The sequence below is a fragment of the Oenanthe melanoleuca genome, chromosome 7, assembly GCF_029582105.1.
Source record: "Oenanthe melanoleuca isolate GR-GAL-2019-014 chromosome 7, OMel1.0, whole genome shotgun sequence".
Classification (NCBI taxonomy): domain Eukaryota; kingdom Metazoa; phylum Chordata; class Aves; order Passeriformes; family Muscicapidae; genus Oenanthe; species Oenanthe melanoleuca.
The window spans coordinates 6,710,854-6,735,379 of NC_079341.1; the positions used below are offsets into that span (position 1 = coordinate 6,710,854).

Genomic DNA, 24,526 nt, shown 5'->3' on the forward strand with positions numbered 1-24,526 from the left:
AATGGATTACATGCCTTGGATATGTTGCAGCCTGCAGAGATCCTGTAATTCTTTTGCTGTACCTTACTACTTCTTTCCCATATTTTTATTAATTGGATCAACTAAGATTTTAAATTCTTTTGATTTCTATCAGTAAAATAAATTTATTTGGGAAATTTGTTGCTTATTAAATACTCAAAAGAATCAGTGAAAAGGTGTTTTTTTTTTTTTCTGGGACTTCCTTGTTGGACAGTTTTGAATTTCCAAAAACATAAGTGTCATCTGGTTCCTGGAAAAAAATCTTGAAGCCTTGCAAATTTCTTCTTCAGTAAATAGGCAAAGTTTGCACAAAATAAAAATACTTTTGACAAAGATAAATGAGTCCCAAAGTTAAACTGCAACATTTGAAAAGTGCATATTTTTAATATAACAATTCTGCTGTGAAAGCAAGTGGTGAAATTGGAATTTAGAAAGCATGGCTCTTCCCACAGCATTCCTGTCTTCCCTTTTTCTTTACAGCTGGCTTCTAGTTGGTTTAGTATTTTACATCAAGTATATTTCTAAATGAATTCTGAAGAAAGATTTGGGAATTGTCAGATGGTGGAAGATTAATCTTGATCACATAAAATTACATCTTCCTCTTGAAGTAGGATAGCAAATGAAAATTCACCTTGACTTTTGTTCAGCTAGACCTATGCCTAGAGAAAAATTCACCTCAAGTACCTGGTCTTTAAAAATCCATGATTCAGCTGCTAAAAAGTTCATCCAGCAAACCCTACTGCCTTTTGTCAAAAAATGGGCTGAGAGTTTTACATGGCACATGGAGCCCTATGGGATTTCTATGATTTTCTATGGGATAACTTGGTGAGTTTCCCCAGTCACTAAGAGCCCATGAATGAATGTTCAGTAGGTTCATCCATGAGGTTACAGCAAGGGAGATAGATTTCAAATGATGCTCAGAGCTATGTGCACATTCTTGGTCATTCTCTGACAGGAACAGTTCATGCTTATTTTGGGTCTCATGTCATATGGAACACTACATATATTTAGAAGCAAATCCTTTGGAATCCCCATGTACATATAACAGGGTTAATGTAAAGGCACTGACTCTGGCCTTTCACACATTGGTTGATGAGACCCACTGATCAGTACCTTTAATCCAAACTTTTTAAAGACACTTTCCTGAACATTCCAAAGCAACCTGGTTTTGCACTGACATTCCATATTGAAGAAGGTATTTTGGTGTGTTTCACATCCTGGTGTTTATACACACTGTGATAATTTCTGCCACAAATGATGTTTCCACTAACTGAAAGAAATTTGTGCTCTTATACATCCTCATTTGGAGTGTTCCATCATGAAATCCACTTGCTGAGTGTTGAGCATCCTAGCTGAGAGCAGTCTTTTCTCACTTACCAGCTGGAGCATGTCCCCAGCACTCAGTGCTGCTTCTCTGTGCTGCTCTGGGCCTCCAAGGCTCAAAGCCCCACAGCCCCAGGGACAGATTGCTCTGCCTGCCCTGCCCACCCCAGCTCCAGGGGAGCACAGTCTTGCTGGTAACAACATTTACTGTGCCATCAGGCAGACAGGATCCTCCTCCTTTCCTCCCAGCCTCTCAAATGACCCTGCTTTTCTGCCTATTTGGCTACATACCTACAGGCTTTTCCCCAAGGGGAAATATCAGCTAATAACTATTAGCTTGACTAGGGTAACAAAAACATGTATATTACTATCAGGTAGAATTTTCTAGATTTAGTATTTTTCCACTTGTTTGGTTTTATAAGGTGTTTGTTTGGTTTTTTTTTCGTTTTTCCTATTTTCTTTCTTTTCTTTCTTTTACCTTTTTTTTTTTTTTAATTTAGAGAGGGTGGTGTTTGGGGGAAGTTTATTTTCTGTTAAAAGTGTAAACCTTTCAGCATAGCAGCAGTGTCTCTCCAGATTGCTCTAGCACTTAGTCCTGATCCTTGATGGAGTTTTGAACATTGCAGAGTAAAAATAAATCATTATATTCAATAATCTACTTATTTAAGCACTGGTTATCACTCTTAAGGTGGAGTTTTGTGTGGGAGTTCAGTCTGGGTGAAAAAAGATGGAACAATGAACAGCACATCATCTCTTACTGCAGCCAAATATTTGTAAACTGAAGTTGCTGAGAGTGTAAGTGGTAACAGTCATCTTGCAAACAGATGGGACAGTCCTGTGTTTGTGAACTTTTGCCCTAGGAAGAAACAGGGTAAAGGAAACAGGAGAAAGTACAAGGAATGTTCAGTAATTATTACTTATTGCACAGTATTACCTTGCAATTATTCTTTTTGCTCAGGCATATGTCTGTAATATTCATCAAAATAGTCTCAGAGAATTTCTGTAGGTGTAATTTTGAAAATTGCCACTGGATGTTTGTATCATTTTTGGGTTGGTTCCTTTTTCTTAGTCACAGTACACAGTGTGACAGAGTGGTCACTAGACTATTAATGATGTCATAGATCAAATTGCATTCTATAAACAGAAATTTACACCCTGTACTTGCAACTGAATAGAAAAAAATAATTTAAAATTTGCTGTAAAGAGTCTGGGCTTTCAGTATGTTAAAATTTACTTTGAAGTGTTAATAAATTAAATTCATAGGGTTTGTGAAGGTGTCTTAGAGTGGTCTAAAACTTTGAGGAGAAGGTAATGTATTTAAGGATAATCACTTCTGTGCAGTGATGTTAAGTGTTCATCTACTTTAAAGCATGGACTTGGTTGCAGAATATTTTAACTTCTGATGGTTTAGAATTCCCAGTGCACCTTGGCTGCCAGTAATGCAGGGTGCTGGTTTTCATTGATAGATTTTTTTTTTTTTTTATATATATCCTGTTTCATAACTGGCATTATCCCACTGTTCCATACACAGTGAAATCACTAACACTTCCACATGTGGTTAGGAAGGAAATACTTTCCACGAGGTCTGTGCATGAAATCTATTGGTGGATTTGTTCATTCCCTTGAGTTCTCTGAAATATGCTTTATTACTTTGCAGCATCCTAACAGGGTCATCCTCTCTCTAAAACTCCACATTCATTACAAACTGCCCCCAGGCTTTCACCATGGCCCCTGGGACACAGCCAGTACAAGTCAGCTGGGGATGACCTGAAATTAGTGCTAAAGGCAGAGATATTTCTACATTCAAAGCCTCCTGCTTCCAGTACAAAGCTGGTCAGGTCCAGGATACAGCCCATGAGGAAGTTGGAAACAGCCTTTCCATCTTTCAAAGTAACCACCAAAAGTAAGTGCTATTTTAAGATCAGGCTTAACTAACTTGACTTTGGATACTGCTGCCTCTTTCATAGCTCAGCTTCCAGTACCAAACTCAGTGCCTGTGTTTGTTTCTATGCACAGTTTGATATCAGGTCCACTATACCAAATAGCATGAATATTTTAGGTTTTAAAAAGTTTTATGCCAAAATATTTTTATGTTAGTGAGAGCAGCTCCTTCATGGAGTGCCAGCTTTTTAGCTCAGGAAAACACTTGTTTAATAACGAATAATTTGTATAAAAACTGTTGAGTCAATCATTTAGGAGCTTTGGTAACCAATGACCCCTAGATGTTTTCACTGCAGCCTGGTCACTGTGCCTGATGCACAGTGATGATGGAGTGGCTCTCTCATGTTTGCATTTTCATTAACAAAGCCCTACATGTACACTGTGAATATTTCCAACATTGCAGATTGCAATGAGAATGAATTATGTTGAGCACAAACACATGACTGTACTGTCTCCAACACACACTTGCTGCTGTTGCAGCCCCTCCACAGAGCATTCTGCTCGTGTGGGCACCTCCTCAAGGACTTCATGGCAAAGTCTGGTTACTTGCTCAACAAAGGTAAGTTTAAAGGAGTTTGATTTGTGTAACCAGGCTCAGACTTTGTGCCAAAGTGACTTAGGTAAGGACAGGCCATTACGTCTGTTTTCAGCAGGGGAGGGCCACGAGGGTGGGAGGTTTGGTAAAAGCATTTTTAAATCTTATTACTTCCTCTCTAGAATTCATAAATTCCAGTAGCACAGAAGTTGTTAATTTAAGGGTGCTCCCAATAAAGGATTGACAACTTTTAAGCATTAATTATCAGTCCTAATTGTGTAGCTAAGAACTGTAATAGGCAGAAACAGAACCAATTTCTAGTCAGCAGAACTCTTGAGAAAGTTGTCAAGCTTATTGCTCTAAATTAAATGAGCATTTTTAAAATGCAACCAAATGTTCTGAATTAAGGTCATAACATTGAAAAAGCAGTTACTAGAAAAGTGGAAAAAAGATACTTTCTCTGGCTTGTTTTCTCATAGAAGACAAAGAATTGATTACAAACAGTTATTGACATGATGGCAGAACATGAAAGAACTGCATTAAGGATTGGAGCTACTTTCAATAACACAGCTGGAATCAGTTTAATAGAACTTTCAAAAAAGCTTTTTGAGATATTTGGAATTTGCATGTTCTCTTGACTTAAGGTATATTAAAAAGTTCTGCAAATATATTCAGTATTACTTAACATTATAGTCTATAGTATAAGTCTACTTAACCTTATAGATAGCATAGCATAGAACTCTTTAATTTCCATGGGAATAATCATATGCTTATTTCATTGTGAGTTTCAGATGAAAGTTTGTGTTTCTTGGGGTTTTCTTATATATCCATGTGGTTTAAAACATATTTGGTGAAAATACAGTGTAAAAGCTGCTCATGTGAGCATTTGATTTTAGGAAAGAAAATAAAAACAAAGGTTGAATTTAAAGATAGTGTTAAGATCTGTCACAATGATTTCCTGTAAATGGCTTTACCTTTTTGAATGTAGAAATATGAATGCTGCAAGAAATTCATAATGGTTTTATTGGGCTGGTACATTTTGTTTTGAAGTAAATAACACAGGTTATCTTAGTGTAATACTGCACCAGTTGTGACCAGCCATGACTGGGTTATTCAAGCTCCCTCATTCATTTTAGCCAATTAGTTTGGCTGCTTATCAGGAAGTGACTTCAGTAAGGAAGCACAGTAATTCAATTATCAAGCACTCCTTTTCATACCCTTCCAAGAAAATGCATATGAACTCAATGTAAGAAAAACATTTATTTGCAGCTTCTTGTCTTTGATAACTCATGTTGCACACATTATGATTCACCCCAGAATGCTTATCTGTCATGGAGGGTGGGAGGAGGAGAATGAAAAATTCTTACACCACCTAAAATATATCATTGCCTTGTAGGCAGTGATAGCATTTCCAGGAGAAATAACTCAGTTATCTGTTAGAAGGAAATTCCTCCAGCCCTCGGGCCTTGTACCCACCCTTTGCTCCTGATCACCTTGAGAGAAGCAATTAGAAAATCTCCAGCTTGGGAACCATAGTGCCCCCAGGGCAGCTCCTGATCCTTGTGAAAAACTGAATTTGGATTGCTGAAATTGTAACATGTCCTCTGAATATTATTGTTCATGTATTTTAAGAAACTGAAATAATGATAAGGATTGGAGAGTGTTCAGAGCTTTTCACAGTCACTGGTCAAAGTTCTCACTCTTGCTCTCAGTGGGAAGGAAAAAAGTGATACAAGACTAAATTCACAACATTGCATGACAGGCAACAGAATTATCGCTCCTAAGAGAAAATCTAGCTTTGGAGAAAACTTCAGATGCCTATGTGAAATTTTTTAATGGTTTTTACTGTCTTTATTTCACACACATAAATTCACAAATAACTATCCATACTTTGGGTTGGAAAAGACCAGTGTCAAATTCAGCTGTGGTTTGTTTTTTTTTATTCAGGAAGACATCTTCACTCCACTTTGAGTGTTACACATGGCTTTGACACACAACCACCTGATGGAGGCTCACCATATGTATTGTGGAGATTGGAAAGAACTTATTTTTTTAGTATCAACTTATAGTAGAGGGACCCTCTAGTGGTTTGTGTGGCTAGGAATACATAACCTCTTCAATGTGCATTTCATGCTTGCTCAGCAATGGGCCAGCAAGATCTGTGAAGTACCTGTGCTGCAGGTGACATGAAGAAAGCTCTAAGCTGAGCCTAGAATTCCTGTGTCCTCAGCTGGACATTTGTCATTCTAGGGAGAAATACAGAGAAACAAGAATGGGCACTTAGCTGTAGGAGAGAACAAATTCATCCAAAGGGCTGTGTTGTATGAGCAGACTCAAAATAATTAAACAAGTAAGAAAGTGAATATTTTCACTTCTTTAAAAATGAGATTTGAAAGATGCTATGTCAGATATTTTTCCAACAGTTGGTGCTTTTCTGTACTAATTTAAAGAAACAGCACACCAGCTTGTTGCTTTTTGGACTCTCTTGCAGCAGGCTATGATTTGCCAGCTTCTCACCACTTCAGATACATTTGCCCTGTGTTCAGCACCATGAGAGGGTAGGGATTTATTTAGGAACCTAAAAGAGGAAACAGATCATGGCAGAGACTCAGGGCAACATTGGAAAGAAACTGGAGTGTCAGGTTGTATCTAAAGGAAATGTAAGTGGTGATAGTGGGGATAAGGATCTCGGGAATGAGGTGAGCAGGCAGATTTCCCAGCCAGTGTCCTGCTGCCTCAGGTATGGATTCCCTTGGAAGGCAGCCCTTAGGAGATACTGTGCCTAAGGAGCTGCATGAATCAGCAATCTGCCAGGGCTGAGAGCTGGGCTGAGCTCCCGGTGAGCAGCCCGAGTGTTTGTTACTGGGACAACAGGGGTAAACTTCAGCTGTGTGGAGACCTTTCCAAGGAGAGTACTGGCACAGCCCAGCTGCGAGCAAAGCTGGGCTCGTGCAGCTTGTGCATCACAGACATGAACAAATCTTGGTGCTCTTGTGAGCAGATGAAGAAAAATATTTGTAATCTAATTGGGTTGGGCTGGGGGAAAGAAAGTCTGGAGTCATGGACAGGCCACATTGTTTGAAACTATCTGAAAAGAAAAAAAAAATCTTTTGCAAAAATTATCTTGGCAAATTCTTCTCATTTCCAAGAGTAGACAGATGAGTGTTTTAGATATAAAGCATGACTCACAGATTGAATAGAAACCTGGAATGTTTTAAGGATTTTAATGTACTGGCTGAAAGGACAAAGCCCAAAGCATCTCTTTGCTTTGAGTGATATCAGAAAACATGAGAAAAACCTACAGCTTTCTTATTTTGCCCCAAATATGAATGCTATATTCATGAATTTTAAAAAAAATCTAGGATTATTGTTCAAGGTAAGAAGACACAAAATAACATTGAAGCTATTAAGGCAGTGTGCTGTTATCTCTTGAAGGGTATTTAAACTGAGAAGAGGGCAAGTTTAGATTAGATATTAGGAAAAAATTCTGCACTGTGTAGGTGGTGAGGCACAGGAACAGGTTGCCCAGAGAAGCTGTGGCAAGTTTTGCTTTTCATATTCTGTATTTTTGATGTATAAAATATTTTTATTTTCTTTTCTGTATTTTATCATATCCGTTTAAAAATAATGAACTTTTTCCTTACAAAAAAATTTAATTAATAACCTGTTTTAAAAGCAAACAATTATTTCCTTCACTATTTCCTTGATATTTGGAAACTATAATTTGGTAAGTAACTTTTTTAAAAAAGTAGTTGATTGATTTTCTTAGAGGGGAGTGTAGTTACTGTATTTCATGGTGGACATGGAGTTTAGTCTGTAACATTTGTTTTATTGCTAATGTCTGTGCTTTTCTGCATTTGTAAAATACACCTTCACCCACACACAGATTTTGAGTGATACAGTTCTTGAAGGCTTATGAGCTTGCTGTAGCACTATTTTTTTTCATTCTCTCAAGCAACCCAGATATCTTCACTTTCTTTGCTTAGAAAAATTATATTTGACTCTTTGCTGAATGGTGGGCCATACCAGATATGGAGGCACATGGCAAGTGGACAAGAACAATAATTTTTGCCACAAAATTATTAAACAAAAACCTAATATAGAAGATGCTGATTTACAGATTCAAAATATGCCTAGACTACTGGAGAGCTTTGTTTTACTTTCCTATTGCTACTGATGGGACAATTGTGCTTGGACATCTGCCAGAGTAGATATTCCAGAAAAAACGCTTCATGTTTTCAAGTATTTTCTTCCAACACAAATAAAGCAATTTAAGTAAAAAACTCCACAAACCTGTTTTTATTCTGGAGGAATAGTGTTGACAATGGGAGGTCTGGAATAGTTATTGTGTTAAACTGTCAGTGTATGAAGGGAGCACTTGCTGGTGGGTACTGCAACAGATTTAAAAAAAACCCAAAACCTTAAAAATTATATAAGCTGTTGAAAAGGAAATTTTGGCTCTTAGAACAGAGCCAAGATAGACTCAAAGGAGGTAAGATAGCTAAATAAACTAAATATTTAAACAATAAGAGAGCAGAATATGTTTGGCCCTGTACAAATTCACAGGAGGTGAAAGTCTCAAGGAGCTTTTCACTTGCAAAGGTTCCTATTTGGCTTACAGGAAAGAACAGAATTATCCAGTGTCAGCCAAAAAAAGGATCCCTGCACAAGTTTACTTCCAGGATGGCTGGGTGGTCAGAGACCTTCACTGAACTGACAGGTAAAAATGGCTCTTGTCATGACTGTTTATGTCAGGCAGATGCACCTCTGCAAGGCTGGCTAGGTCTGGGGCTCACAGTTCCTTGCTGCCTTCAGAGGCACTCAGGCTCATCTGCAGATGAATTTACTTTGAGACCCAAAGTAGAGTGCAATGATTTGAATGACACATAGTTGGAGAGACTGAATAAAATATTGTAATTTCCTATCACGTGACCATGCTGAGTATTTACAGATGAGGGAGGGAGCTTGCAAAAATATAGTGACAAGTTCAAAGCAAATGAGGAAAAGCAAAATTTTTTTTGCTGAATTTTCTGTCATCACTACGATGAGAACACGTTGCTCTCACCATGTGTTTGTTAGTGAGAGGATCTCCTGTTCTCAATTTTTAAACACTTATTTACACATCACATGAGGACAGATCTGTTGGGCCTTTCTCTGCATTCAAAAAAGCATGCTAGATCATATTTCATGGATCTTTAGTATGGCCCTTGAGCTGCATTGTTTGAAAGATGGAGTATGAAAATGGTGATACAGAAATACCTGCCAGCATCCTCCTTTAAATTTAAACATCTCTCTTATGCAAGGAAGTCTAATTTTGGACCTGTATGTATCAAGCTAGTGTATTATCTGAACTGGTCAAAATCACACTGGGTCTAGAAAAGTAGATTCACTGCAGTACCCTGATGATCATGGCAATGAGGCAGCAGTGATAAAAACCCTCTAATCTTAGCAACAAGGGACCCAATTTTTTGCCATTGTGGGCCTGAAAACATAACACAAAAGGCCAGGAAAGGGTAATAATTTCAGTGTCAGTTTTATGAAGGCACCATTAATTTGATTTTTTTTGTTGTGTATTGTAATGTACTTCAGAGCATATTTTCTCCCTTTGTGGTAACTTATGTTCTCCAGCAGATGCCAATCACTTGTGACTTGAAGAAAATTGTAATTCCCTAAGTGTACCTTGCTAAACACACAGCATGTCCATCAGAATGCACAGCTACCTTGTCCTTGATTAGAGGACACTCCCCTATCAAGAGTTTTAAAACCTTGTTTTTCCTGCCGGTAGGTGATAATGCACTTCAGAGGCTGCTTCAATAAGTGCTGTGAAAGAAATGTGTAGGACTTCACCAAAGATACCACAAAGAGTTAGAATGAACACAGAACCAGCTGGTAAATGCAAAATGAATTAAAATCTGCAGTCTTATAGTGGCTGTTAAGAAGCTGGTAAATGGAACATGTCAAAAAGGTATTCCATGGGCAGACTGCATGGATGCTGCTGGTTTGTGAATATCATAACAATGTTAGTTCAAGGAGGAGGTGGAAGCAAGAAGGGAAAACTTGTTTCTTAAGTATTATTTATTTAATGGTGCACACTTACCTGTATTTAACCCAAACTCACACTAGTCCTCTGCAATTTAACTAGTTACTGTTCAGAAGGAACCACTACTAGGCTAATCATTGTTGCTTTCAGATGCAGCCAAGGGAGACATTTTCAAGAAAGAATTTTCAACCTTTAAAAAGGTCATGCTCACTTCAAGGCTGTTAGGTCTTATCCAAAGTGCTTCACTTAAGTTCCTTGGAATTTTCCTATCTAGCCTAGACAAAGGAGATAGTATTTAATTCTGCAATAAATACCTTTGACTGTAAGTATTGCTTTAAGAGAAATAAGAATGATTTATTTGTCTTGGCACTCATTGGGAATGGGCTGGATGGCTAAGGAATTCATTGTGTAGAATCACCATAGATAAGGCCAGATGATATCATCTTGGGCAAAAAAGAAGGGAAATTATGGAAAGAAAAGGCAAAAGAGATGAGTGGAGTTGCTACCCCTTCCTTTGTGCTAAGTGTATGGGCTGTGCCCACTGATGCTAATGGAGGAAGACCCAGGCCCTTTTAAATTTTCCTCTCATCAGCATGTCTGTCTGGAAAACCAGTGGGGAGTGTAAATGGATGGATGTGCAATTTTTCTTTATTCTAAAGTACAGTTATTTTGCAAGGACAGAAGAGAGACTGTTTTTTGAATTCTTCAATCAGAGACAGTCCATAACTGTAAAAGCATATTTTTTATTCACTTTCTCTTTCAGTTTATGCTGCTTTTTTTTTTTTTTTTTTTTTTTTTTTTTTTTTTTGTCAGTTTGTCTTTTTGTTTTTGTTTCTCTAACACTACTCTATAAGCTTTGCATGCTAATGTTGTCTCTGGCCATAATCACAGAAAGCTCTGAGCTAGAAGGGACCCACAAGGACCATTGGGTCCAACTCCAAAGGGAATGGTCTGTCCAGGGACTGAGCCCATGACCTGGGTATTGTTTGCTTGCAGTGTGCTCCTACTGTCTCTGTATGTTTAGTAATTCTATGTTTTATTTATTTAATGCTTCTGCTGGATTTGGAATAGGATGAGTTCTTAGATTAGTCTGACTCAATTTGCAGCCACCATTGCATGTAGGAACTGATGGGGATTCCTTCTCCTGTCAGTTGTTTCAACAGCACTCAAAGGCAGAAACAAGGAGTGATTGAGGAGGAAGTCAGAGACTGCACAGCTCAGCAGGGAGAGTCCAGCCAGAAACCAGTTCTGTGCATTTTTCCTCACAGGAAGGAGCAATGCCAGTTATTCCCCTGTGCCAGAACAACTCTGCCTAGGAAATGAGTGAGGTAAAGACCCTCTGAGGCTGCACCTCCTTCATCCCTGTGCCATGAAACTCGGGGAATGATGCTGACTGCCCTCCTGCACTGCTCCTGGCACAGCTGGGGAACGATGCTAGGCTGGAGCAGCATTTCCTCCACTTTCCAAAGCCTTTGGAGATAGCTGGTGGAAAGGAAAGCATTTTGCAGACTGCTGGGGCCTGGTCTTTGGTGAATAGTAAAAAATGGGAGGAAAATTTTATTGGAAATAATAAAAAATCATGTCAATGCTGGAGAAATACTGAGATCTGAGGTGGTGGGACAGACAGTAAGGTGTAAAACTCAAAGTATTTTGCTGAAACTGAAATAGAAAGTATATTTTATCACTTTAAGTGCTTATACTTCCAAAAGATCCCCACTTTAATTGGCTTAAAAGATAACAATCTTTTTCCATTATATAATGAAAACATAATTATGAGTGCTGTTGTTGTCTGCAACAAAAACACATTTAGAGTTTTGCTACTACCATGTGTCTGTTTTTCCTTTCAATATTTTCATTATTTCTGTGAAAGCTTCCTGATTGAACCTTCTTCTCTAAGAATTTTTAAGCACAAATTACAGATCATTCTAATTAGCTTTTTAATTACAGCTATCAGAGCACTCCTGACTGTTGGAAATGAGTCCATGTGGGGAGAAATAAGAGGTAAGTACTTTCAATGAAAAACAGCTACTGTCATTTTCCACTGACAAAAGGAAAAGGAAACAATTTCTACACCTCATAACAAATACAGACTTAGACTTGAAATGACTGTTTGGCTCAGAGTCCATACCTTGAAATTACCTGAAATTTAACTAGTTTTACCACAGGTATTTGCTACGAAGATTTTGAAGACATTGATATTATAACTTTCTAAATTCTTGTAGCAAGTCCATTGCATCATCTGGATAAAGAGTACCCCAGTTATGTTAAATACTGAATGCCTACAGGCTCTGGAAGCAAACTGTGGAGTAAGAAAATCTTTTCTGTGATCATCTGCCCAAAGTATGATAGAGCTTGAGGACAACTCCTGGAGTCATTGGGTGTCACAGGATGGGAGCAGCAGGAACAAGTCAGGTATGGACACTGCTCTGTGGAATTCATGGCTGCAGAGCCCTCCAGGAAACCCAGCCAAAAACTCTTTGGAGCCCTCTGCTAAATGCACGTATCTGGCTCCTGTTCAAGGTTAGCTAAGGAAAATGTGATTAGGTATCTGTGCTCCTAGCTCTTCTCTGATCATCCAGGTCTACATCCAGGGGAGCATAAAGGACAAAGTCATTATAATTTTTCTAAGTCTATAAATATGTGGTTTGAAAGGTAGCAATACTCTGAAAACTTTTTATAGCACATTTAAAAAAATAAATAGGCACAGAACAGTTCATTCTACTTTTTGGCCCCTTTGCTCTAATTCCCTCATATCCAGCAAAGTTTTTTTATCATCATGTTTATTGTGTTAACTCTCTGATAGCTATTTCTGTTTAGTGCAATCTACTTTTTGTAACATCTAAATATTGTTATTCCCTACTAATTCAGTATTTTGTTTTCTTAAATATTTATATACAAAACTACTGGAGATAACAGTGGACTGTCACAGTATGGAACAGCTGTCTATGGACTTCACTGTGTCAGACACCACCACTTTACAGTGATTCCTCTCCAATGCATGGAGAACCTTTGGAAGGAGTTTCTCTGCTACAGGCAAACGTTTGTCACCTTTCATTTGCAAATATCAAGGTAAGGAACTAAACATGTACATGAATACTTGTGTTCAAGCCTGTTTTCTACTTTGATAATTTGTGCATGGCTTATAATTATGCATTTGCTGTACAACTTTGGGATTCCTTGCTGGACTCTGGCCCAAACACTGGTCAAACCAGTTCTCTGCAGAGAAGGGTTTGCTCCTGGCTCCTTCCCAGGGAAGAACTCGGTTTAAATTGCCTGAATCCACCATTGAAACTTGGATTCACCAAGCACCAGGGACCCCAGCACCTCTGGGCACTTTTTTCCTTTCTGGCAATTTTTTTATTTTGATACTGATTGTGAAATCTGAATTTCCAGGAAAAGTTGTTCATCTTAAGTCAGGAATTAACAATACAGAGGCTTTGATTTTTTTTATTAGTGTTTTGTTAAATTCAAAACAATGTATTAAGCTTCAAAGGAATTAGCAATAATCATATGATATTTTCCCCTTTGTAAGAGTTTTCATTTAGGGTGGTGAATCTTGTTGAGGGGAAGAAAACTTTGAAGTAGTCATTAGAAATAGTAGTTGAAAATATCTTTAAAATTTAGGGGGCAATGATAAAACTGAGTTTAATTAAAAAAGAATCTTGTATGTAATTTGCCTCAAATGACACTTGAACTCCATGTGGCTGAATTGGAATTTTTCATTTAGGGAGTATGGTTTAAAAGATGTTAAAGAGCTGCAGCTGTAGGGTGATTCATAGTTAATTGCAATTATAAGCAGGGATCTGTCACCCCTGCATTTGCAGTCAGACTCATTTTGGAGTGGATTTTGTCTAATTCAAAATGAATTTTTTATTTTCGTATAATTTAGATGTTTAGAGTCAGGTTATTATCAAAAGCTAAAACTTTGGTTTAGAACCCTGTTTCAGTGGTGACTGCCATGAAAAGAGTGTGCAAGATACACTATTGGAGTAGTTGGAATATTTTCTTTGTATCTTGCAGAGAGTGGAATGGGATTCTGTGTCAATATTGATGGGATATTGGTCAGTTTGTTTCAATTATTGTGAGGCTACTTGTGCTATAAAACATTTCCTCTTTCAAAGTTACATATAAAATGTAAGGATCACTGTTTTGTCTGAGGAGGTTAGGATGCTGTGTTTAATTGCTTTTGGGCACCTATACTGCACTGGAAAATGCTACTGCTCCTTTTCTACTGCTGGACATGAGTTACAGTAAAATGTTTTAAGGAGCAGCTTTTGGATTTGGGGCACTGGATTTACTTCTCTATAGTTACTTGTATGACACTATAGAGTAATTGTTAAATGGAACAGTTCTAACTCTGTAAACACAGAGATTCAGTAATGGGTAGTATTAGTAGAGAACTGAAGGAATAGACATGATTTAGTATAAGTAGAGCCTGTAACAATTTCCACTGCCTGACATTTGGTCCTAGGACCTGAAGATCAAAAAAACCTACATGGAATTACAGGCTCCTGCTTAGAAGTCACAAAGGGAGGCAGGAGCTATTGCATTTTTTGGATTGATATTAGCACACTTTAAATAGTGGTGACAGGCAGATAGTTGTATTAACACCCAGTATTTAAGATCCCCTGCTAAGGTTAAACATTGCTTGGGTTCTTTCTTTGAGCTCAGGTTTGCTTGTCTACCTCCACCTCGAGTGATAGGATGGAGAAAGTAGATAAACTCAATTTAGTCTCAGCTCTGCTGTTAGTTCCTGATGAAACAGACATTTGGCTTAATATAAGTAAGTATTAATAACTTTTTATTAAAAGGTGGATTCAGAAGACAAGGAATAGGAATATGAAACTGTCAGGTAAATAATTTTATGTCCAGTATTATGTATTATATATATTATCTGTACCAACTTCCTCCAGAAATTCAGCACTCTATTAAATATAAGTATAGAAGAACACTTAAAACCAGAATAATGTCAGTAACTCTATTTTCTCCCTGCGTTAATATTTTGCTATCACAGAGTTAAGACATCTGTGAAAGCCAATTTAGATCAGCTTTGTTATATTACAGCACAAGAGAGATGAATAAATGGAGTAATATTTTATTGATCAGAAACAATACTTCTCTCAGCAATTAAAATGCATGATTCATATGAACAAGGTGAAAATGAACAACCAAAAAAACAACTTCACATTTTTTCCATTTTGTTCTTAGTGTAAGCAATAAATACAATGCATAGCTTCTATTAATCTTATTTACATAGTACAAGAAATGAATGTTGCCTGGTTGCCAGCCCAAATGTTTCTTGACATCAAAAGGAGTACATGTTGCAGCATTTCTACAGCCAAATACTCTTGTAGATCACCACCATGAAAAACTGCATTACATAAATACCAACATTAAACAACCCTGCAATGCAGCCATTTATTAATTGAAGACAGTAGCATTAAAAATAGACATTTTTCTCTCATTGAATCCTAACATGCTGGTGTGACAGATAACAAATATAAGACAACTCTTGCTGTAGCCCCTGTAGGATGATACAATAAATCCTCCCTAAATAATAAGAGAAAAAGAAACAGCAAATAGTAACAGGTAATAAACAAACAATCTGCATGTTCAGAGGAATCTCACAGCCTCACCAAGAGTTTACTTCCATCCCAGACAATACAGGTCTGGACTACAACATTCTGTAAAGTAGAAGAGAGCCATAAGAAATCAGCATAAGGATTTGATTTTTACCTTACAGTGACAGAAAAACATTTTAAGAAGCAAACCCTTCTCTTAGCTATGTAGAAACTGAAAAAGGTGAGGTAGGAAGACAAAATAGGGAATTGGTATTTTCCAATGCAAACTAGCTAACCTCAGCAGGAGAGGGGAAATATAGCTCTGCTATACTGTGTGACCCTTCACAGCCAGAAAGATTTTCCTGCACATCCAGCAGGATGTGTTTCTTTCCCAAAGTGAAGATGGGGGCATGGGCCTAGAAGGAAGCAGTGATTGTCCATCTAGAAGTAGGACAAATTTTGTAAAAAAACAATTTTTCCTCCTAAATTACTGTTACAAATTTCTTTAATAGCAGACACAGGGCAATTAGAAATATATATTAAATGACAAAATCTATAGTCTGTTAAATTTAAACTGCCTCTCTGAGAATTAAACTTAAAGTCTAATACTGTATCACACTCCAAACCAACCATGTGTTAATTGCAAAAATCCACCAGGTACCATGAAATAATTGTCTAATAATGTTCCATAAATGGCTTACAGCACATTAAAATGGACAGACACATGTCTGGGCTTTGAGTCTCAGTGGTACCTGCAGATCCTGCAAGGGGGCTCAAGACAGATTTATACCAGCTGGTGATCTGGTCCCACAAATATAAAACTGCTACACCAGAGCAGGGATTTTCTGCACCACTGATATCTTCAGAACATTGCACAAATTTTAAATAACACTACAAAGATCAGCAAGCAGAGTTTAAGCAGCCTCTTGTCATGTTGTAGCAGACGTTTTTATTGTCACTCATAAAATTTAGGAGACTGTGACATCTGATTGCCAGACCTCACACTGCTCTACACTACACAATGCAACAGATTCTTCAAATCATTCCCATCAACTGACCAGACAGCCCTGCAGAAGAGGAGAAATCTTTATTTGTGCATCCTAGCTGAGATTCTATATTGTGAAACTAAATCATTAATAAAACACTTTCTATATTCAAACTCCAGATATAAGAACTGTAAAAAAAACCTAAAGGAATATGCAAGTGGCATGAACTTGCCACATCCTCCTAATGTTTTCTAAGTACAAAGCATTTAATGCCTTATGAAGTCAGAAACTGATGAACACCAAAAATTACCTAGACACTAATGAAGCATAGAGAAAAGCTACTGACAAAAATGTTTAAATGCCAAAGTCAAGATGTTTTGTATACAATAATTTCATATGCAAATTTCAAACTAGTCTCAGAATGAACTGTCTTCCAATTTTTTGACTGGACTGTCTGTCACAGCTCCAGCATTTATTTCTTCTTCTGCCTAACTTTGGTTTTTCCCCACTTCAAGCAGATTTAGCTGCAAATGAAATGTATAAAATTTTTCTTATATTTTTTTAATTTTCAGTGAACTCACCTCGTTTCGTGCCCTCATTCTTAAGCATTTTTGTCATTTCACTTAACAAAACTGCTATTTCTTTAAAGCATAAAGATTTAACAAAAATATAAATTTCTATAAAGACACATTTTCTCAAGACCTTCCTGACAACCTCCTAGTTTTCAGAGAGACCTTTATACACCAGCAGAACCAAAGAAACAATATATAAAGTTCTGTTCTTAGCCAATTAACTGAGACAGAGATTCAGAATCAACCAATCAAAAATAATATTGAAATTCTCAATCCATAAAGTTTTGAACCTTTATAATACAAACTTTATACTGGATTTTCCAAATAATAAGAATTACTAACATTAGTTTGCTTGATGAGTCTGAGTCTCACATACTGGCTTTAAAGGTAGTATATCATGTGCACTGTGTTCAGTCTTGTATGCTCATCTCAGATAACAAAAATAGCCACAGAATTAATCAAAACTTTGCCCAAGAATGAAGGAATAAGTTATCAAGCATATGGCCAGGAAAATACATAAATGTAAAATCAGAACAATGTTAAAACATATTCGGTACATGATCTTCTCCAGCTGAGTAAATTCCTTAAGCAGACAGTGAAGTTCCACCAGCTGCTATCAGTGTCTGGAGAGACTTACAGTGACTCAGGTTACTCCTTTGCTCTCTGGCAGTGAGGCCTCATCAGTCTTGTCTTTGTTAAACCCAGAAGAAACTTCCATACAATTCAGGAGAAGGAGAGACTTCTGAATATCCTGAAACAGCTTAAATAAAATTGCTCAAATCTTGGTGCAAGATATTACATTGCAGTACAGAAGCACATCAAGGCTAATACTGGAAGCGGTGTCTCTGTGCTTGGCGTAAAACAGTGGGAAGAGAACAAATCAAAACATCAACCTCTTTGATCAAAACAGCATATCTATCTTTGAATCTGTTACCTCAGATTACCTGTCGGGCTTTTCTGACAGCCAAACAAATGCTGGACCAAAAAAAAAAAAGAACCTGGAAAACTTAATGTTGTTATTGCACCTACTTAAACCATTTTGCTTTGTTCTATTTTAGGTTGAATTAAGACAACAGAGTATGGTATTTACACTCTAAGATTCTATAGGCAAATGAAGTGGCTTCAACACAGCACAGTCTTATACAAACTTCCAAGAAAATAAGAAATCCTTCATTGATTCCCTTTGTACAAAAATTTGCCAACTTTGTCTACACAGTAGAAACTGAAGAGGCAAAGTTTGTATCCTTATATAAATGCACATACATATATAGATATATATATGTACAGATGTCCATACTGTATAGATACACAGAAACACAAACATACATATCTATGCATGTCTGCATACATATATATATATATATATATATATATATATACATATACACACACACAGATGTATGAGAAAGGTGTTGGTTGAGCTTGCATCATTCAGGAGCATACCCACACCCCACGCAGGTGAGGTGCTCTGGCCATGAAGTCACTGGGGCAGCGGGGCAGCCTCAGCCGTAGAGCTTGTCAGGCTTGAGCGCCACGCCGTCCATGTCGTGGTAGCCCTTGCCGTTGAGGTGCTCGCCGGCGCCCTCGTGGCCGTAGCCGTAGCCCTGCACGTCGCTGATGGTGGACACGGTGTAGGACGCCGTGCGCATGGCGTCCGAGTGGCTGAAGCTGTGCTCAAACTGGATCTTGTACTGGTTCCAGTGCCGCCTCAGCACGGCCTGCACCTGCAAACAGAGCGGGGTGAGAGCTCTGGGCTGCGTGAGGGACACGGCTACGGTGTCTCAGCAAATGAGACACCTGGACAAGCATTTCTGCGAGGAAAACTGGAGCGAGATCCAGCTGCTACTTAAAGCTAAACAGTCCAATTGAAAATTAACACCTATATTATTTATCCTTTTAACCTAATAATTAACTTCTCGTGACCCTCAGTGTGACACTGACCAACCAGAAACTACTGCCCGAAACCTCGAGGAAGGAAGATGAACACCAAAACAAAATCCTCCATCTTGTCCCATACCCATTACTATACTATTAAACCTCAAATTCAAAACCCTTTACCTTAACCCTTTACCACTTCTCTTTAACTACACCCTATGATTTTAGCTTCATCACCTGCCTACATGCCATTTAGCATTTGAGATGTTCTGAATTAGTCACCACTTAGGTAAGCATTATTTTTCAGAAAATTTGGTGTGACATAATGGCAATCCCAGTGTACTGCTAGAAAAAGCACAGGTTACAGGAGGTCACCCAGTTTTCTGCTTGCTCCCCTGTGAACTGCAGTCCAGTGTAGACAGATCAGAAACAGAGGTGAAAAAGGTAAATTCTGTTCATGCTTATTTTCAAAAGGCCACATCCTCAGCAGCTGTAAATTCATTTACTCTCGACATACCATAATTTACATTTACTATGATTTTGGCACAAATCAGTCTTTCCCAATTTCTGACTGTACCTTAAGCAAATGACTAGAAGGACAACTTCCTGAACTCCACATTTCTACCAGAGTTAAAAATAAAGCTGATAAAATAGCTGAAGCCCCCATTGGTTTACACATCTCCAGTGAAAGGATGTGATGTTTGTCATGGCCTTCCTCCCCCCCAGTATGGTTAAACACCTGTGCAGAGTGGATGAGGTGTCACATTCATGAAATTCACATGGAATTAGTCTTTCAGGGAAGATGCCAAGTGGGGAATGCTAACAATGGTAACAGCTCCTGCTGTTGCTTTTTTAAGCATTTTTCTATGTTAAAAAACTGCCTACAGGCCATGAATATTTAATTTCCTTTTCAGCCAAACTTTGTACAGAAAGCAGTCCTAACTGCTAACCAGTGAACAGTGACAGCCCCAGTTAATTGTTTATATTGTAGGCAAATATTTTTAGGATTTTCCATATGTCTTCAGGGTTTATGTTTGCTTTCCATTTCCCTCACACAATGGCTCCTTTTGTCTAATTTTACTCTGGCTTTAATGATGAACAATAAAAATAAATACAAGAGAAGGGATGTAGTTTTTAGACTTCCTGCAGTCTGGTATCAGAAACCTGTGTTTAAAGGAGAACTTCACATTTCTCAATTCCTTTACAAGGAAATATCAAAGAATAAGGAAAGAACTATAAAGCAATTAACAAAATAGCATTTTAGGGCAAAGGAAGTGCTCTCTCTTACTGTTCATAAAAACTTTCCAATCCATTCCAAACACCTAAACACATCTTCAAACCATGAGAAATCAACTATCTTAATACTTTTGAGTTTCAGATCTTATTGCTTTTCATATCAAAATTCTGTATTTCTTTCAGAGTCTAAACGCAGAGCTCTTGTTTTAGCATGGGAAGTTTTTGATTAATTAATATTTGCATTGCATAGAACCTTAGAATAGAGCCAATACATAACCTTAACCTTCAACCTTTGCATCTCCTGTAATCTAGCATAAAGGCAAGACAAGAAACATATTCAAAATTCCAGCTTTTCCAAGAGGGAAGCTTGGAATTTAGTTTGGAATCAATCAATCAGTGTTCATCTCTAAGCTATGTCCTATTTGTTCTCCTTTCACATCCAGTTACTTCAATAAGCTCAGCTAGAATGTAGACACACATGCAAAAAATTACACATTGAGCAATTTTCACTTTAGACAAGACAGGCTGGAGGTGGGGAAAATGCCAGCAACTGAAACTAAGTGACTTAACAAGGTCAAAGAAGTGTCTTGGCAGAGCTGGGAGATAATCTAGGCTTGCCAAATTACACACTCCAGTCCTCTCCCACACTTCTCGTGGTTACTTCAGTAACAATTGTTCATCTTATTTTTGCTTGTTAATAACATTTGTTAACCAGTCCTAAAGGATACCCAAAGGATTCCAGAGCTCCTGAGAGCCACCAGCATCCCTGCAAGACAAGTCTCTTGGGGCTACTGCCAGGGAAAAGCAGTCCAGCTGCTCCACGGCAGGGACAGAGAGCTATAAAAAGGGTTTCCTGTACAGGAGAACAGCATTTCCTCTGTGCCTGCCCCATCACTCTGCTCCATGCATTTCTAACTGAGCCATGTATTCCTGGCATTCTTCCCAAAACCTTTCTGTTACTGCTGAATCAGGACTGCATCTCTGTCCTGCTGTGTGTCTGCTCTTGGAGGGTCTTATATCCTTTCACCTCTTGTGAATGCCTTTCAGTCTTCTCTAACCTTCCAAGCAGTTGTAGAAAAAGGTGGGAAAAATTGATTACATTCTATTTAACAATGTGTGTGTCTGCCCACAGAGAGAGAATAGAACTTTTACCACCTTCTCCTCAGCTTTCAGCAGTGGCACAGAGCTGTAAATTTAGCTCAGGAGGGGTAGAACTTTGTAAGAAGAAAGGATATTAAGGAAAGCATTGAATGAAAAGTATTGAAATAATATGTGTTTCTCAGTCATTAACAGAGATGCTGGTTACAGCTGGGAGAGTCTTTCTTTCTTTCTCACCTTATAACTTAAAATGGCTGGATTTGATGAGTTTGCAGGAAGGACTCCTTTCAGTCAGCCCTTTAACACTGGTAGCTTGACGTTGAATATCAGACAAATTAAACAGCGCAGTAGCCAACCAGGAGAAAAAAAAACAACAAACCAAACCACAACACAACCTTATCTATCTCATCTATTGTACAACAGATTGTATAACCTTGCAAACCTGAGACAATGATCTTCATGGCAACATTTCTGTAGAGCAGTGAAATGAAAGAAGAAAAAAGCAAACAAGCCCCACAAGGCTTACACAGATCATGTAGGTAATTATAGCACCTGTTATTAAAATTTCCACAGGAATATTTCTACTGGTTTATCAGAGATCCAGGACAAGCTTCTCCTCTGACCACAGCCTGTATGACCCCAAAAGCCATGCTAAGGCCATCTGAAACTGGAACACATGGTGTTGAGAGCAGCTTACTCTGTGGGGTCCTGGCCCAAGAGCAGAATGTGAGAGTCCATGGGGAAGCCCTGCCACAGAAGATCCAAGCTGAAGGGCTTGCACATCCACCCTGTCTGGAGGAGGTTTGTGACCAACAGCTGCAGTGCCTCTAAGAACTGGATTTGACAGGCCATCCCTGGCTGCTCTGCTCAGCAAACTGGAGGTGTTCCTTAGCTACAGTCAGCACCACATACCAGCTATTTTTTCTTGCATTTCTTAATTTATCTTCACTGAAGTTCTATCCTAGCAGATCACTTTTGTTTACTTTTTGGCCAGAAGTGTCTTGCTTGAACAGGATTTGGCTCCTGATATTTGGTGAAGAATACACTAAAATGTACAGTAACAGCTGGGAAAGGCTGAGACTTAGAAAGAAATTAGTGCTTTTAGCATTTTTTAATTGCTAATACCCCAATGGGAATCTCTGCCTCACTGTCACTCCAAGAGTCAATTCCATGGTCAGCATCACCTTTAAAACATAGACTCGGTGCAGCCAAGTGCTGCTCCTCCTGTAGTCTCTCAGGAGGTGTTGCTGGGAAGGGGGATGAGCAGCATCCCCTGTGCAGCCCAGCTAAGCTGCAGCTGCAGGTTCTGTTCAGGCCCTGCTGTGACTGCAGGGGAGCAGGCGAGTGCCTGCAGCCCCACTTGCCATGGCCAGAACCTTTTAGGACACAAAGGAAACACATCTTTTCTGTGCTGACATTTTCCCCTACCTACATTGTCCCTTTGGATTTCCTTACTGATACAGTTGTTTATAAAACACTGAGTCCTTCTTGAACAAGGTGTACTGAAAATAATTTTAAAAAAGCAAATAGTGGTCAGTGAAGCACTGAACCCAAAAGTGGTTTAAAAAGCATAAGTTTCCACTCTCTAGAGAGCAAATACAGATATGTGTGCTTAAAAAATCCAGATCTATGGTCCAAAAATTGAATTCCTAAATTAATTAATGTTCAAATACCTAAGTCCTCCTTTAAACATTATTCTGCCAGTAGATATTCAGGCAGTGATTCACTTATTAGCATTTGTAGGAGTTGTGGAAGAGTTCATCTTTTACTACTGATGAGTCCATGGTGAATTTAGAGGATGACTCAGGTTTGGTTTTTCTTACACAGCAGAAGAGGATATACTAAAAAGTATGAGTTTTAAGCAAAAGAATATTAACAGATACAGGAATGGATTTCAATCTCAATCACAATTTAAAATTAAAAACAGCCTTGAAAGAGGCACGAGGATGAAGACAGAATTGAGCATCGGACAATGTTCTTTCATAAAAACAGAAATGTCAAGGTTTTCCACCCCTCCTCCCTAATTTTCCACTGCAGCAGAACAAATGGATTTTTTTCCAAATACCTGTTCTTTGAAGGCATTCTGAACTATACTATGGCAATCTGAAGGCATCCTGAGCTTTCTACTCTGTAGAAAGTGTGTGTGAAATGTCAATGCAGAGTGAGGGCAATCTGATCAGATCTGATCCAGAACACTTAATTACATTCTTGCTTTGAAGCAAATCTATGAGCAGGTTGAACCTGCATCTACCCTATGGTAAAATCAGGTCAAGGCCCCTGCCCCACACCCACTGAACTCAGAGAAAGCCTATCTTCATCTTTTCTGGCTCCTTGGAAAAAAATCAGTGAGACTCATGCATTTGGGTGGGGGGATACACAAGAAAGATACAAATAAACCTTCAAAGCCCATGGTAGTTTCATTGTAATTCTGTCAGCTTTGGACTTGGGAAAAGAAGGAAGGGCAACCTACATGAGTGAGTTCTAGCCAAATATTTACCTGTGAGTAAAAATTACTGCCCAATAACACTATGGAAACACACTGACACAATTACAGAACATCTGATTAAAAACCCTAAGGGCTCAGTCTTAGGAAAACATCTGGTTACTCCCACATTTCTGCTTACAGCCCATACTGTAACCATGCTAAATGCAGAACAAATGAGCAAACAGATGTGTAGGAATAAGGATAGCATTGTAATTGTTCTTCTGCCAAAAGCTTTGGCAAATTACCAGTTTGTTTTTTTTGGTGGAGGTAGTTTTGTTCATTTGTTTTGGGGTTGCTGGGATGTTTTTTGCAAGCAAGAGCAACTAAGAATTTCAGATCTATTTTTTTAGCCTTTCTACTACTTTGATCTCTGGCACTAAGCCTCTGGAAGTGTACTCTCTACAGCCTGGGGCAAGAGTTTCTACATGAAAGTCACCCTGTGCACTCCAAGGACCTTAACCTATCCAAGATAACAGCAAGACTTGTTAGCTTCAACAGGATCAATACCATCTATTACTGAAACCTGACACAAACCTCTAATGTCAGAATAAGGTTTGTCCTTGGAACTGGCTGACCATGGTACCTTAAACATGCACTTTTAACCCACACAAATTCCTCCCCTAAGTGCACCATGCTGTTAAGGTCTGACTCTTGGAATAATGCTTTTCACTTGTGCTAAAAAACACTTTTCTAAACCACAGCCTAAAATTTTCCCAGAGAGCATTATAAAACAATCCCAGACTCATAGAAGGAGTTTGGTTGGAAGAGACCTTGGTGACCATCTAATTCCAGCCCCCTGCCATGGGGTACAGCCACACCCCAGCCCAGCAAGGTGCAGTGTGTCCTGCTCCTGCTA

General features: G+C 38.4%; 1 protein-coding gene across 1 annotated transcript in view; it reads right to left on the reverse strand.

Annotated features, from left to right (window-relative positions):
* Positions 1-14,936: 14,936 nt before the first annotated feature.
* CALCRL (calcitonin receptor like receptor) overlaps positions 14,937-24,526 on the reverse strand; it is a 61,116-nt gene continuing 51,526 nt past the window's right edge. The window contains exon 13 of the mRNA XM_056496175.1: positions 14,937-18,700. Within this exon, the coding sequence (XP_056352150.1) occupies positions 18,479-18,700 (222 nt within the window). The 3' untranslated portion in view covers positions 14,937-18,478. The remainder of the gene's footprint in view (positions 18,701-24,526) is intronic.